This window comes from Dermacentor andersoni, chromosome 5 (assembly GCF_023375885.2).
Source record: "Dermacentor andersoni chromosome 5, qqDerAnde1_hic_scaffold, whole genome shotgun sequence".
NCBI classification, from domain to species: Eukaryota; Metazoa; Arthropoda; class Arachnida; order Ixodida; family Ixodidae; genus Dermacentor; species Dermacentor andersoni.
Window position 1 is genome coordinate 11,076,098 of NC_092818.1, and position 12,470 is coordinate 11,088,567.

At 45.1% G+C, this 12,470-nt stretch overlaps 1 protein-coding gene across 4 annotated transcripts in view; it reads right to left on the reverse strand.

Annotated features, from left to right (window-relative positions):
* rhea (Talin_middle and talin-RS domain-containing protein rhea) overlaps positions 1-12,470 on the reverse strand; it is a 391,086-nt gene that overhangs the window by 107,960 nt on the left and 270,656 nt on the right. For all 4 annotated transcript variants that reach the window (XM_050177552.2, XM_050177553.2, XM_055070111.2 and 1 more), the window contains exon 39: positions 7,314-7,449. In XM_050177552.2, the coding sequence (XP_050033509.1) occupies positions 7,314-7,449 (136 nt within the window). The remainder of the gene's footprint in view (positions 1-7,313; positions 7,450-12,470) is intronic.

Below are 12,470 nucleotides of genomic sequence, written 5' to 3' on the forward strand. Positions count from 1 at the left end.
GTGACATCCCACGCCTGAAAGCTATCAGGATGGTATTTCTTCCTCCGAACACCACGTCGATCTCGCAGCCAATGGACCAATGTGTCCCACACGAGGAAGATTTATCGCCACAACCTGCTGAAGCGCATGCTCCTTTGCTACGACAATGGCAAGGAGTACGCCATCGACCTCCTCGGGGCCATATGTCTTATTATGTATGCATGGAAGCAAGTGGAACCCACTTTGGTCACGCGGTGTTTTGAACACGCTGGCTTCTCGAAGGAAAGCACCGTCAATGCTGATGCCGACTATTCATGTGCACTTGATGAAGAAAGAGCCGAGTATTGCGATTGCATCAATGCACTCTGCGCAAAGGATAGTGAATCTGGTGCAGTTGGCTTTGCCGAGTATCTGAACTTTGAAAATTATCAACTAATGTGCTACTCAGACTTGGAGAGTGAAGCTACCGCTGATGTGACCATGTGCGATGACAGCGACGACAACGACGCTAACAAGCCCTGCCAAGCACCTGCTCTCCGGGAAGTTATCAGATCGCTGAACGTTATCCGCAATTTTGTTGAGTGCCACGGTGGAAATTCTCAAATGCTGCACTTAGTTGGCCAACTAGAAAACATGACCTTTGAAGCCTCGAACTACAGGATGCGGCAAACCAGCATCTCTGATTACATTAAGTAATCCAAAGATCGCCGAATAAGGGTAGCGCATTCCTGCAGCGAAATTTTTTGCCTGGGTTGCATTTTTTTGTGTGTTGAGTTAATTCGAAAACCCACTTAATTAGAAGATTTTTTGCGGTCCCAATGACTTTGAATTAACGAGGTTTTACTATAGTGTCAATTCTCAGTGGTCCTAACATCGTGTTTCCCGAATCTCACGCACACATGCGGCCTTGAACACGCCTAGGTACACGATATATTTTCGGTGAATTTGAACAGCACTTGGGGGAGGTGGTGATCAGAGCTAACTTTTTTGTTCTTTGACCTAGAGCAAGGAAATTTGGCAGCCACACTCAAAAGTGTCTGAAATAAAGAAATATGCAGTTTCATTACTATACCTTGACTATAGGCGGATACAATTTTAGAAAAAAGGGGAGGCCCCACCCAGATGACCGAAGCCCGACAGCCGATTGCCTCAACTAAAATAGTCCCACTAGAAAAATCGTGCTCCTCAAATGCGTAATTCTCGGTATAAATTAAGACTTTTGTATTTTGATGACTGGTTTGGTAGAGCTTTCAGGTGCTACAGCACATGCGGGATAGCGGCAGAAAAATAACCCCGTGATTTCTACAACGCTGCCCATGTGCTCTTTAGCTTCATTGCAAGTGACAAATATAGAAAGAGCAGCTCTGCAAGGCCTTTGCACTTGTTCACATGTTCACATGTTCACATCTACTACTCATTTTCCAAGCTTAAAATGAATCAGTTGCTATTGAAAAAGTACTTATATAAAACAATGCATTTACCGCAACCATTACAAACCTGGGGCGACAATACAGTCGAGGCCGGAAGGTACAAAAATGCTTCATTCATCGTTTTAAATAGCATGAAATTTATACTTTTTGGTTTTGTGTTTTCACAATTTTACAGCACGCGTTCTACAGCTTGCGCGTGCAGTGAGCACTGGTGGACAGCGATCAATCGACGGTGCTACACAACACTAGAACACCGTCGCTAGACCCTCGGCTATCTCACTGCTGACAATGATCGTTCACGTTAAGTTGACGGCGACAAATCTTTGCGTTGAAGGCTTCTTCTGCAAATATTTTCTGTTGAGACACTCGTAGGTTTGTTTCATGCGTGCGCACTTTTTCTGATTTCTCCTGAGAATGGTTTTGCTCCATCACTTCACCCCGTCCGACGAAAAACGCAGCGACACAGTACATGAACACACCCGCCGCTAACAGTAGGCACCAGTCTTTGGAAAACTTTTCTCGTCGTAACTTCACTCCGGAGCGAAATAAAACAACATGAAACAAACACGCTGGATGTGTGTTCGTAGCGGCCGCCGCGGGATCCTGTTTTCAGGCAAAGCGGAGCGGAGCGTCAGTGATGCTCGTTGCAATGTTCCTTCGCCGGATCACGGCTCTGAATAAACGCACGCAGAAGAAATGCCGCATCGTAAGCTCGCAGTAATATTTCCGGCATGGTAGACTATCGCGAACAGTTCTAGAATTCACTCTGACGAGGGGCTGAAGCCCACAGCTGACGCGAACTCGCCCAGTTCGAAGCGCGGGCGGCTATCTCCGTCGGCGAGGTCACCGGCCATCCGGCTCATGACGTTAGTCCAGAGTGCGTGCCCATTGGTGGATGGATGCTCGTGTGCCTCCGCCTCGGAGGAGTAAATGCCCCCCTTTTTCTAAAGTTGTATCAGACTATAGTTTTCAAGTTACAAAATGTCACATGTGTTCCGCTTGTGGAAAACATGGCACTGTAACAAAACATGCCAGGGAGCTGCCTGTAGTTTTAATCATTGCTCAAAAGAGCACTACAGGGTACAGCAGTTCCAAAATTTTTTTACTGCTTTCTTTTTTTTACACAGAACATCATGTTCACTTTTTCTAATTGTACCAGAACTTGTCATTCACAAATTAGCATGCAGAATAAAAACTAAGCTCTCAGCAAGATATTGAAGACTCTCATATCCTCAAGCACACTTCAGGGAATAAATAAAAACAAACAGGATTAAAACTGGTCCAGGCATTCCCATGATACCCTTTCCACAGGCAATGCAGAGGGCCTAAAACACACTTTTGAGAAAACGTCTCTCAAAGTTTTTGGAGCAGTTCACATCTCTCAAAATGCACCGGTATTGTAGTTTTTGCAGTCTTTGCTTACAGGTGACTTTTTGGGTCTCTACCCTTTGATTCGAGCAGATCGAAGTGCCAATGCGCGAAGTACCTAGCCGCGCAGTCCGAGCTGCCGATGCGCGAAATGCATAGTCGCGGGCTCGAGGAGTCGACACTTGATGTTCTCAGTTGCACAGTCTGAGGTGCCGATGCACGAAATTAGTAGCCACGGGCTTGAGGAGTCGACACTCAGATGTGCTTAGTCGCGCAGTCCGAGGTGCCGATGCGCGAAATGCCTAGTCGCGGGCTCGAGGAGTCGAGTGCCGACGCACAAAATTAGTAGCCGCGGGCTCGAGGAGTTGACACTCGGATGTGCTTAGTCGCGCAGTCCGAGGTGCCGAAGTGCGAAGTACCTAGCCGCGCAGTCCGTGCTGCCGATGCGCGAAATGACTAGTCGCGGGCTCGAAGAGTCGACGCTCGATGTACTACGTAGTCGCGCAGTCGGAAGCGCCGATGCCTATTTCTTGTGCTTGGCGAGGGTCCGAGATATCCGCGCGCGATGTGCTTGATCGACGAGTTGGAGACTGCTATGTGCGAAATGCTTAGGGGCGGATCCGAGGATTGCATGCACGATGTGCTTGGTCAGTTGGCTTGGTCCGAAACACCGAGTGCTGAAAGGCTTAGCTGCGTGTCTGGATTCCGTAATTTTGGTAGCTATGTCCGCGTCGCCGATGCTCGGTATGCTTAGCTGCGGGTCTGAGACGTCCACAAAAGCAGGGATCGGCCACGCTACTGCGATGTCCGCGTAGCACCTGTTTTGACACGTCAAGATTACGGCCAGTGGAGACTTCCAGACTCGCGAGGTGCAAAGAGCCGAGCAGACGACGCGAGCACCGGAACGATGGCGAACTGCGCTGGAGTCACGTGGCGGGGGCGGCCAATCGTAGACTCCAGCACGACCTTCAATCATTTGCTTTTTGTGTGCCTGTTTCTGTATGGAGGAGGTAGCTGAAGCAGCAAATTTGAAGATGGAGAAATGCGCTTTCCAACGAGACCAAGATGGCGGCGCTCGGTTGCGCTGTTCCGGAGATGTGACTTGAAAAATGCTGTTTTTTCTTGATTTCCACGAAATTTTTCGCCACCTTGGCTGATGAAATAAATTTTTCAGAGCACTTCTACATGGTTTGCAGTGATGATACTTCGGAATAAGATATAAAAAGAGTAATAGAAAATGACAATGTGATATTAAAAAATTAGATTTTTTTGCCATTTTTCAAGATGCGAAAGTCGGGTCCCCACTTGTGTGAAAGAAAGTAAATGAAAGGAAAAAGCTTTCGGCGCTTAATCACGCCAACTCTTACACTCTCTCTGCTAAGGTCTTCAATCATTTGTTATAACTTGTCTGCAGTGTTGTTGAATAGAACAATGTCCCGCGATGCTCGCCCCTTTAATTCCTCTTTCATCTGCCGTCCATGCAAGTGTATGTCACCAGGCAGTCGGCGCACTAGTCAGAGGACACTTTTGCAGTCACCATGTAAATCCAAAGCTAGTCTTGTGACGGGTGCTCGAAGCTACAAAAAGAGATGAACATGCACCTACGAATGGCGTCGGGAATGAGAGGCTGCCGTAGGGTCTCTCGCAAAGATGGCAGACGTGAACAACTTTGCTGCCATCTGGCACACTCAGTTTGATTTGCCAGGTGGTTTGTCAGCTTTCCGAGTGTCACGTCACTGCCATGAGCAGATCTGCATCGATCCGGCACCAAACCGTAACTTTAGTTGGCGACAACCGACGAAGTAGTTCTGATTAGCCCTAATGGCCTAGGCAGCGTGACCGTGATGAAAGTTCACCGCTGGCGAATGAGATAACAGGCTGCAAGTAATCGCAGAATGCTTGGTGCACATTCACATTGGTGGCTCACCGGTGATTGGTTCCAAGATCATGTGTTCAGGTTAGACTGACAGCTGTTGAAGCAGCATTTGGCTCCGTGCATCCAACGCGATCTATGTACTTTCCGGTGGCTAATCGGCATGGTCTTCGCACAAGATTTTGCGTTTTCCAAACTATGCACTGCTTCTGTTGCCGTTTCTGCTGTCCGTGTCACGGTATTGTTTTGATCGGTCCCATTGACTTGGCCGAACCTTGCACCGACGGAAGAGACTGCAGCTGCCGTGGCGCCGTTCTGGGTGCCGTGTGTGCGATTCCTGCTTGGGATGACACTGCAGAGTGCATACAGCAAGGCAGAAGCACTCACAGGGACAAATTCTGTGATCGCGATGGCACATACAGCACTGCGCAGGCCTATACACCTAATTTACTAAACATTCAAATAAATGAATATCAGATATTACATTTGCAAATCAAATTATTTGAATGTTCACTATTCGACTCAATTTGAGTATTCCCACACCCCTAGTGTTAAGTCCAAGTGCGATAAGTCCGAGAGCAAGCTGAGGAGAAAGGGGAGGGAGCCACGGCCGAGCACATGTGCGGATCCTCACAGGTGCAAAGGCTGGAGGCCGCGTAATCTCGAATTTCAGAGATGCATTGAGGCGAGAGGCAGACCAAGCATTCACTCCCATTCGCCTGCGCTTTTCATAATAGCGTCGCCTCACTGCAGGTGACAGTATCTGCCATGGGGGCAGAGTTGACGTGAGAGTGTTGCAGGCTTAGCTTCTTGCTGCCTCTGTGAAGATATTGTCGACACAGCATGAAGCCACATCTTTGATTGTCGACTCTCAAATTCAACAAAATGAAAGTTCTGTTCTCTTTGAAAATTGTGTTTTCTGACTGCCCAATAATTCGGAAAGTACTGCAGTCCTTTTAGTGCAAGAAAAATTTACCGGCCACTGCACACAATTGCCAAAAAGGTCGAATCTCAATACAACAAAATTTCAATGCCAATGCCTCTTGGCGCTTGGCCAAGAGGCAACAGCCCGCGCTAGCTTCTAATCGTTGTCATCGTCTTCACACTGCTCGCCTTTTCGTGATCGCACATATTGTTCCGTAGCAATATGTCAATGTAAGCTGCCGACTTTATCAAATTTGTTATATTGAGGTCAACATTAGAATCACAACATTTTAAAAGATTTTCTGTAAATGTAGCCTTTGTTTTCCATTCAACCACCACAATAAGAGATGGGAATCAACTGTAGCATCGGAATCCTCCAACTCTAATTCAGCCTTTAATGTGCAATACAACGAAAGATGAAAAAAAGAAAAACACTAATGCTCTTTACCTACAGTCACTCTAACGTAGCTAAAATTTTTTTTTTCATTATCTGCCTTCTTCACTATCACTGGCCTGGTTTTGTATGGCTAAAAAACGTTTTTGTGTTCAACTACAAAGAATGAACGCAGTTGGGTATTGTAATCGCATGATTATTTGTGAATGCAACAGGACAATGAGAGCCTCAATGGTGCAGGAAAAAAATTTATTTGAATCTTACATGATTTGACAAGCACATTATTTCTCACACAGCCTTAAAGATGCCAAAAGAAAATATATCAGTGCTGCTTGTTCCAAAGTTTGGAAACATTTGCCCTCTCATGAATAAAAATTTGGAGAAGGTGTAAAATGAAACGATCTGGATTTTAAACTATCATGTGCCAAAGTGAGTTTCAACAAGTCACTAAGGATCAAGCCTTTTCTGTGGCAAGTTGTATGTTGGTCAAAGATGCATCAACATGCATTTGAATAAGCACCACTTTTCCTGTGAGCCTTGTTCCCATCCAGCCAGTCATTGTTGTGCATGTGGTTGTATATGCATACTAAATATGAGACAGCTGTCCCATCATGTCATACTAAGAAAGCAACAAGCATGAAGCTTTTTATAAGATAAATGCATTAGCAAGGTTTTTGTGACTCTCATGGCCAGGATTTCATTCTTTAAATGGAATGATATGCACAAGACAGGAGTGATAAACCATGATTCTTATCTCTCTGCTTTGCCACACATTGTCGTTGAACTGCTATTACCAGTTGTCCTTACTTTTTGCTTCTCCTGTTCCTCTTAGACTCGTATGTAAGTGTTGCTCTTTGACAAAAAAACTTGGCTACAAGTACTCTGTGCCATTTACCTGCCTTTTAGTCATTCCAACATCTACTTGTCTGAACTGCAGTGCTGTCAAGTATGCTTTCAACAAATGACTGCCGCATGTCGGCTGCAAGAACTGGTTGGAAAAAAAAAGCATTCAGTCAGCTCGTGTTGATGACAATATGTTTATGTGGCTGCCATCACGCTGGATGCCATCACCGGTCCCTTTTTTGTCCAACGTTCTACGCTACCAGGCACAGCTTGTATTAAATTTGGTTGCACAAGCATCTCGCTTTCCAAAAGTATGTTTGCCCTCTCGTGATTCAATGATGCTGTGCTTTCATCAGCGATCATCAGGGCAGCCATGCAGGAGCGCCTACTGAACGACGCCTACTCGGTGTGTAAGAGGCTAAGGAATGTTCGGAAAGTGAAATGCTCACGCAAAAATGCCGCTCCGCGAGATTAAATGTGGGCTTGCAGAAGAAGGGCTCACCTTGAGGAGGCTGCTGTCGGCCTGGTGTGTGGTGTCCTGACTGAGGATGCTGAGCGATGCACGGTCCAGCTCCCGGATGGCAGCGTTCAACTTGTCAATGGCCTCGTCGCACTCCTTCTGACCGGGGGCCTCATTCCTGGCAGGAGAGAGGCACTTTCATGTCAGGGAATGTTTCCTCACTTTGGGGATACTGTGCCAAAAGCATTCTGCGTCAAAATGTTGGAGTGAGGAAGCACAGCAGCAACAGTGAGGGAAATGGACATTCGTGCCATCTCTCGCTTCAACGCAAACTAAACATCGAAAGCACAGCGCATACGAAGCTGCTGGCACTGGGCGCACTTTGTCCACATTGCAAATCACTTTTATGATGCAGTGCACGCATGTGCACGCACTTTGTCCACATTGCAGATCGCTTTCAATAAATGGCGCCCGCAAGGCTGTGTCGTTAACAGCAGCTACCGGAGTAAAATGCCCCCTCTCCCTCGCCTCCAACCGTGCCTCGCGTTCAAATGATGCCGTGCTTCCGCCCCGCTTTCCTCCCTTCGTCGCGCGCATGATATTGAGCCGCGATCATCGGCTGACCCTCACAACTTGGTTGCCAGCCCGTGTCGATACGATAAAGTCCATTTTATATGCTCGATGGTGACAAAAATTGCCGCTAATTTCGTCTGCTGCAGCCGATAGTCTGTTGTAATGCGGTCCGTTAAAAGCGAGCTTCATTGCATTAATAAAATAGGTAGAGCAGAATAAGGTTGAAATATGGTCCGTTATACCCAAAAGTCTGTTGTAATGAGCATGTGTGAAGAGACTTGTTGCCTTGCTGTGTTAAGAAAATTATGATCGCTTGGAAATTCATAATGATAAGGCATATACCGAGTCACACCATAAGAATGCCTAGAGTCACTAACATAAACATTAGCAAATCCACGCAAGTACTACCCATCATCTCTCCATGATAGCTGAACAATTGCAGTACTAGAGTTCAATCGCATAGTTTTTGTATGAAATTACATTTGAAAGATGCAAACAGCATTTATAGACTCCCATTGATTACTTCTGAAAGTTCAAATGAAGCACACTTGAGTGCAGAACGGGCATGCATGTTTAGTGGTCATTGTTTTCAGTTGTACGTCTCCTGATGGACGCCAGATGCACTGGCTCTTGTTGATGCGCTCTCGTTTTAAGCATGAAAGGCTTTTAGCTACTGTTGTCGGCGACCTTCAAGTGACCTTGAGGCAACAGCCAGAGCCGTTATCCAAGCACTCAAACAAGAACATCCGGGCAAGTGGCGAGAACAAAATGAGATCATCTGGGCAACCAGTCAAAGCCGCATTACATACTCTAGTTACTTCCCAAACAAGTTACAAAAATATTGCTTCCGAGTTCTTCTTATTGTTCTTTGTGCGGCACCACGTGCACCACGTTATGCACGCTACCTGGATGATTTGGACCAATTGGATGGCCGTTCAAGCAGTTCTATTGATAATCACGCGGCCTGAGTCAGCATGAACGCTGCTGCCACACAAAGCTAGAAACAGTCGGCGTTTACAATTTGTTGATGCTTCGCTTACGTTGTAGCTGATAATAATTTCTGATGGCATTACACCTTTTAAAATTTGCACTTTTTTGACTAAAGGAACATAAAAAAAAACTCACTTTGTGAGACTCTCGGCGCACGTGTAGCCAGTAGTGTAGCCATAATGGCAAGACCCGGCATAATGCAGGCATGCTGCAGCAGTTTTCGCTTCCAACCAACTAACTGTGGGAGTGGCAGTACAGCAACGATCATGTCGTTCAAGCCTACCTGGATTATTTTACAGATGGTGCCGCTACTGATTAGTACGCAAGGAGCCAGCGATGGACTTCGAGTCTTGCCCAATTCATCGTTGCCAGGACACTATTACATGACGGACAGCAGCCTGTGGAAACACCCAAACCGAGGCATGTCATCCGATGCCGTGGATATAAAAGCAACACTTCTTCAACCCGTCTTCAGTGGGAGTGGCAATACAGCAGCGATCATGTCATTCAAGCATGCTTGGATTATTTTACAAGTTGGATATTACGCTCCTGTATCACAATTTTGCACAAATAATTTTTTTCTTCTTGTATTGCCACTCTCTGCAGGTATTTTTGGAATCTTTAGCATTTTGTGGCCACATTTCCTTATTCTGCTTTCTGGGGACGTCGAAACCAACCGGGGCCAACAAATGAAGAGCTGTTGTAACTAATTTTAGATAAGCAAATGCATATGGAGGCTAGACTGTCCAGTATAGAGGGCAAGCTTGAACCTCTTCCTGAGCTATCTGCTAAACTAACAACCCTCGAATGTATAGTCCAATGTCCTCAGCGCAGAGGCGAACAACAGCAAAGGCAGACTGAACTGGAGGACAGAGGTCGAAGAAATAATCTTATTGCTTTCGGTGTCCCCGAGGGCAATAATGAAACAGGAAAAGATATTGACATGTGTACTTGTTTGCTTCATCGGGTGATGTGCCGCATTTCACGGCATAAAAAATGTTATCGCACAGCGTAGCATGCACTTGCATGTATCAGAAGTTTCTCAAAAGTTATTGACGGTGATATCCGCTGTCTGTTGTCACCGAACCTTGTGTAATCTGATCTCATTGCAGGATGTGTATGGTGTAGAACTTTGTGGAAGACATGCATGTCCCAATAATTATTCTGGAACCTTTGACGACTGATGTATAAAAGCCGACACGCTTGACCCGCTGATCAAATTTTCGCCGATCGCCGACTGTGTTCGTTGCTATCGTTGTTCTTTGAGTGTAGCCTGCTTTTGAGGGCACAAGTTCACCCAATAAGATGCTAGTTTCGTCAATCACAGTTTTGCTGCCGTCTTCACCATCTCTACTACCTGACAATACTGAAAAAAAAGTGCTGGAAGAAATTTTCTCTGACACCCTTGGCATCACTGTATCATCGGTAGAGCAAATTCACCGAATTGATCAAATGAAAAGGACACAGGCCCATAATTATGCGGCTATATGACTACAAAGAAAAAATAGCTGTATTCAAGAATTGCAGCAAACTAAAAACAAATTTTAGCATATCTGATGACTACTCACGAGAAACACTTGAAAAAAGAATGTTGCTTAGGCGCTCTGCGCAGGCAGATAAAAGCAATGGTGCCAAGGTGATGCTGGTCCGTGACAAACATTATGTAAACCATGTTGCTTACACATGGAACTTCCGGTCCAATTCGCAGGTGAAGCTAGCAAGCAATTATAACATTGTTTCCTCCCACCCTGAGCGACGTCAAAAGCTGTATGAAATCAGACTAATCAATGTTAATGCACGAAGTGTTGTTAATAAAAGTGAACAATTAGAGAGTTTGGTACTACTACATGACCCCGATTTGATTGCCATTATTGAGACCTGCTTGTCTGCTGATGTTGCGGACGCCGATGTGTTTCTTCCTTCGTACAATGTACTTTGTAACGACAGACAGACAGGGGTGGTAGTGTCGCGCTACTAATTAGAAGGACTCTCACATATGAACCACTACTGAGATTCCACAGATGTGAAAATGTGCAGTGCAGGTTATTCATGAATGAAATACCGTTAACTGTTGCTGCTATTTACAGGCCTTCTGGAAGCTCAGTGGAGGTCTTTGACACACTCGATGACCACTTATCAAATGTGACAAACAGCAGAAGTAAAATAATATTAGTAGGTCATTTTAACTTACCTGACGTGGACTGGGATGATAGAATTCCAGGATCTTTAGATAAGTTACATGCTGAAAGCATGTTCGCAACAATGTTGAAATATGACTTATTACAGACTGTTAACCAGCCAACACGAGTTCAAGGGTTCTGTAAGTCACTATTTGACTTACTGCTATTATACCAAAGACCCTAGCATGAAAACAGCATCGAACAAGAGATCTCGGACCATGAACTTATCATAACCACCCTGAGACAAAATAACAAGCATTTAGTAAGCTACCCGAGAACAAAAGTGAACAATTTCAATAGTGCAGACGACACGTCCATTTTAGATTATTTAGAGACAGGGCTTGACGTAATGCCTACAACAAATGATATCAACCAGCTTTGGAATTTCTTCAAATCTACCGTACAAGACTGCTTATTGTGTTTTGTACCCCAAAGGACAAAGCACTTAGAAAAAAAATAAATAAACAATCCGTGGGTAACGCGGAACATTATTCAGCTCAAACAGCGACTGCGCCGTGTGTTTAAGAACAAGCCAAAAAATACTGCAGTGATTCCAAAGTTAAGTTCTCAGGTGCGCAGTGAGCTAAAAACAGCTCGAATGTATTTCATGACTAATACTCTATCCGAATACAAGGTAACATCACTGCAGAAGCTTTGGCGGTACACGGGCGATTCCAAAAGTGCAGCAAAAAGTGTACTCTTGAATGGAAACATGTGTAGCGAACCTAAACTGGTTGCAGAATCATTTAATCAAATCTTAATATCTGTTTACATTAAAAAAATAAAAATTCTTCAGGGCTAACTAGACAATCGAGTGATAAAAGCAACCATGGTATTTCGAAAGAAGGCATAATGGCATTGCTTCTCAAGTTAGACACCAAGAAATCCCCAGGTCCTGATATGATACCCAATGAATTCTTAAGGGGTGACATGGCTTTGAAAATGAAATTCCTTATTTCTTCATGGATTTTGATGAAAATTGGCACAAATGTTTAGAGTGTCTCCTTGATGCTTCCATAATAGTTCCAGAGTGATATCTTGAGAACATTTTATTGAATTTTATTGAGCAGAATGTTTCCCCCCCGAACTTTCTGGAGAGCCTGGAGAAATTAAAAACATGAGAGAAAACTTCTCCTGTTTGCACCAGTCTCGCGCGCTAGTTTCGGGCACTCTGAACACCCATGATGTGGCCCGATTTCTGTCCATCTCCGCACAAGTGATCACTTTCCTTTTAATCGCGGCATCGTGATGAACTCTGCATGTCTTTGCCGTCGGCACTTCCATGCTGATAGAGAAAATGTGGAAAACAGGAAAACCAGGAAGACGGAGCGTGCATTAATCTAAGCAAACATACTACAGCAAATGGAGAAAGCTACGGCCGCTAAGCTACAAGTGATTGCGAGGGAGCCATTTTGAAATGGCGATGGTGATATGGTAACAGAGATTTAGGGTCATA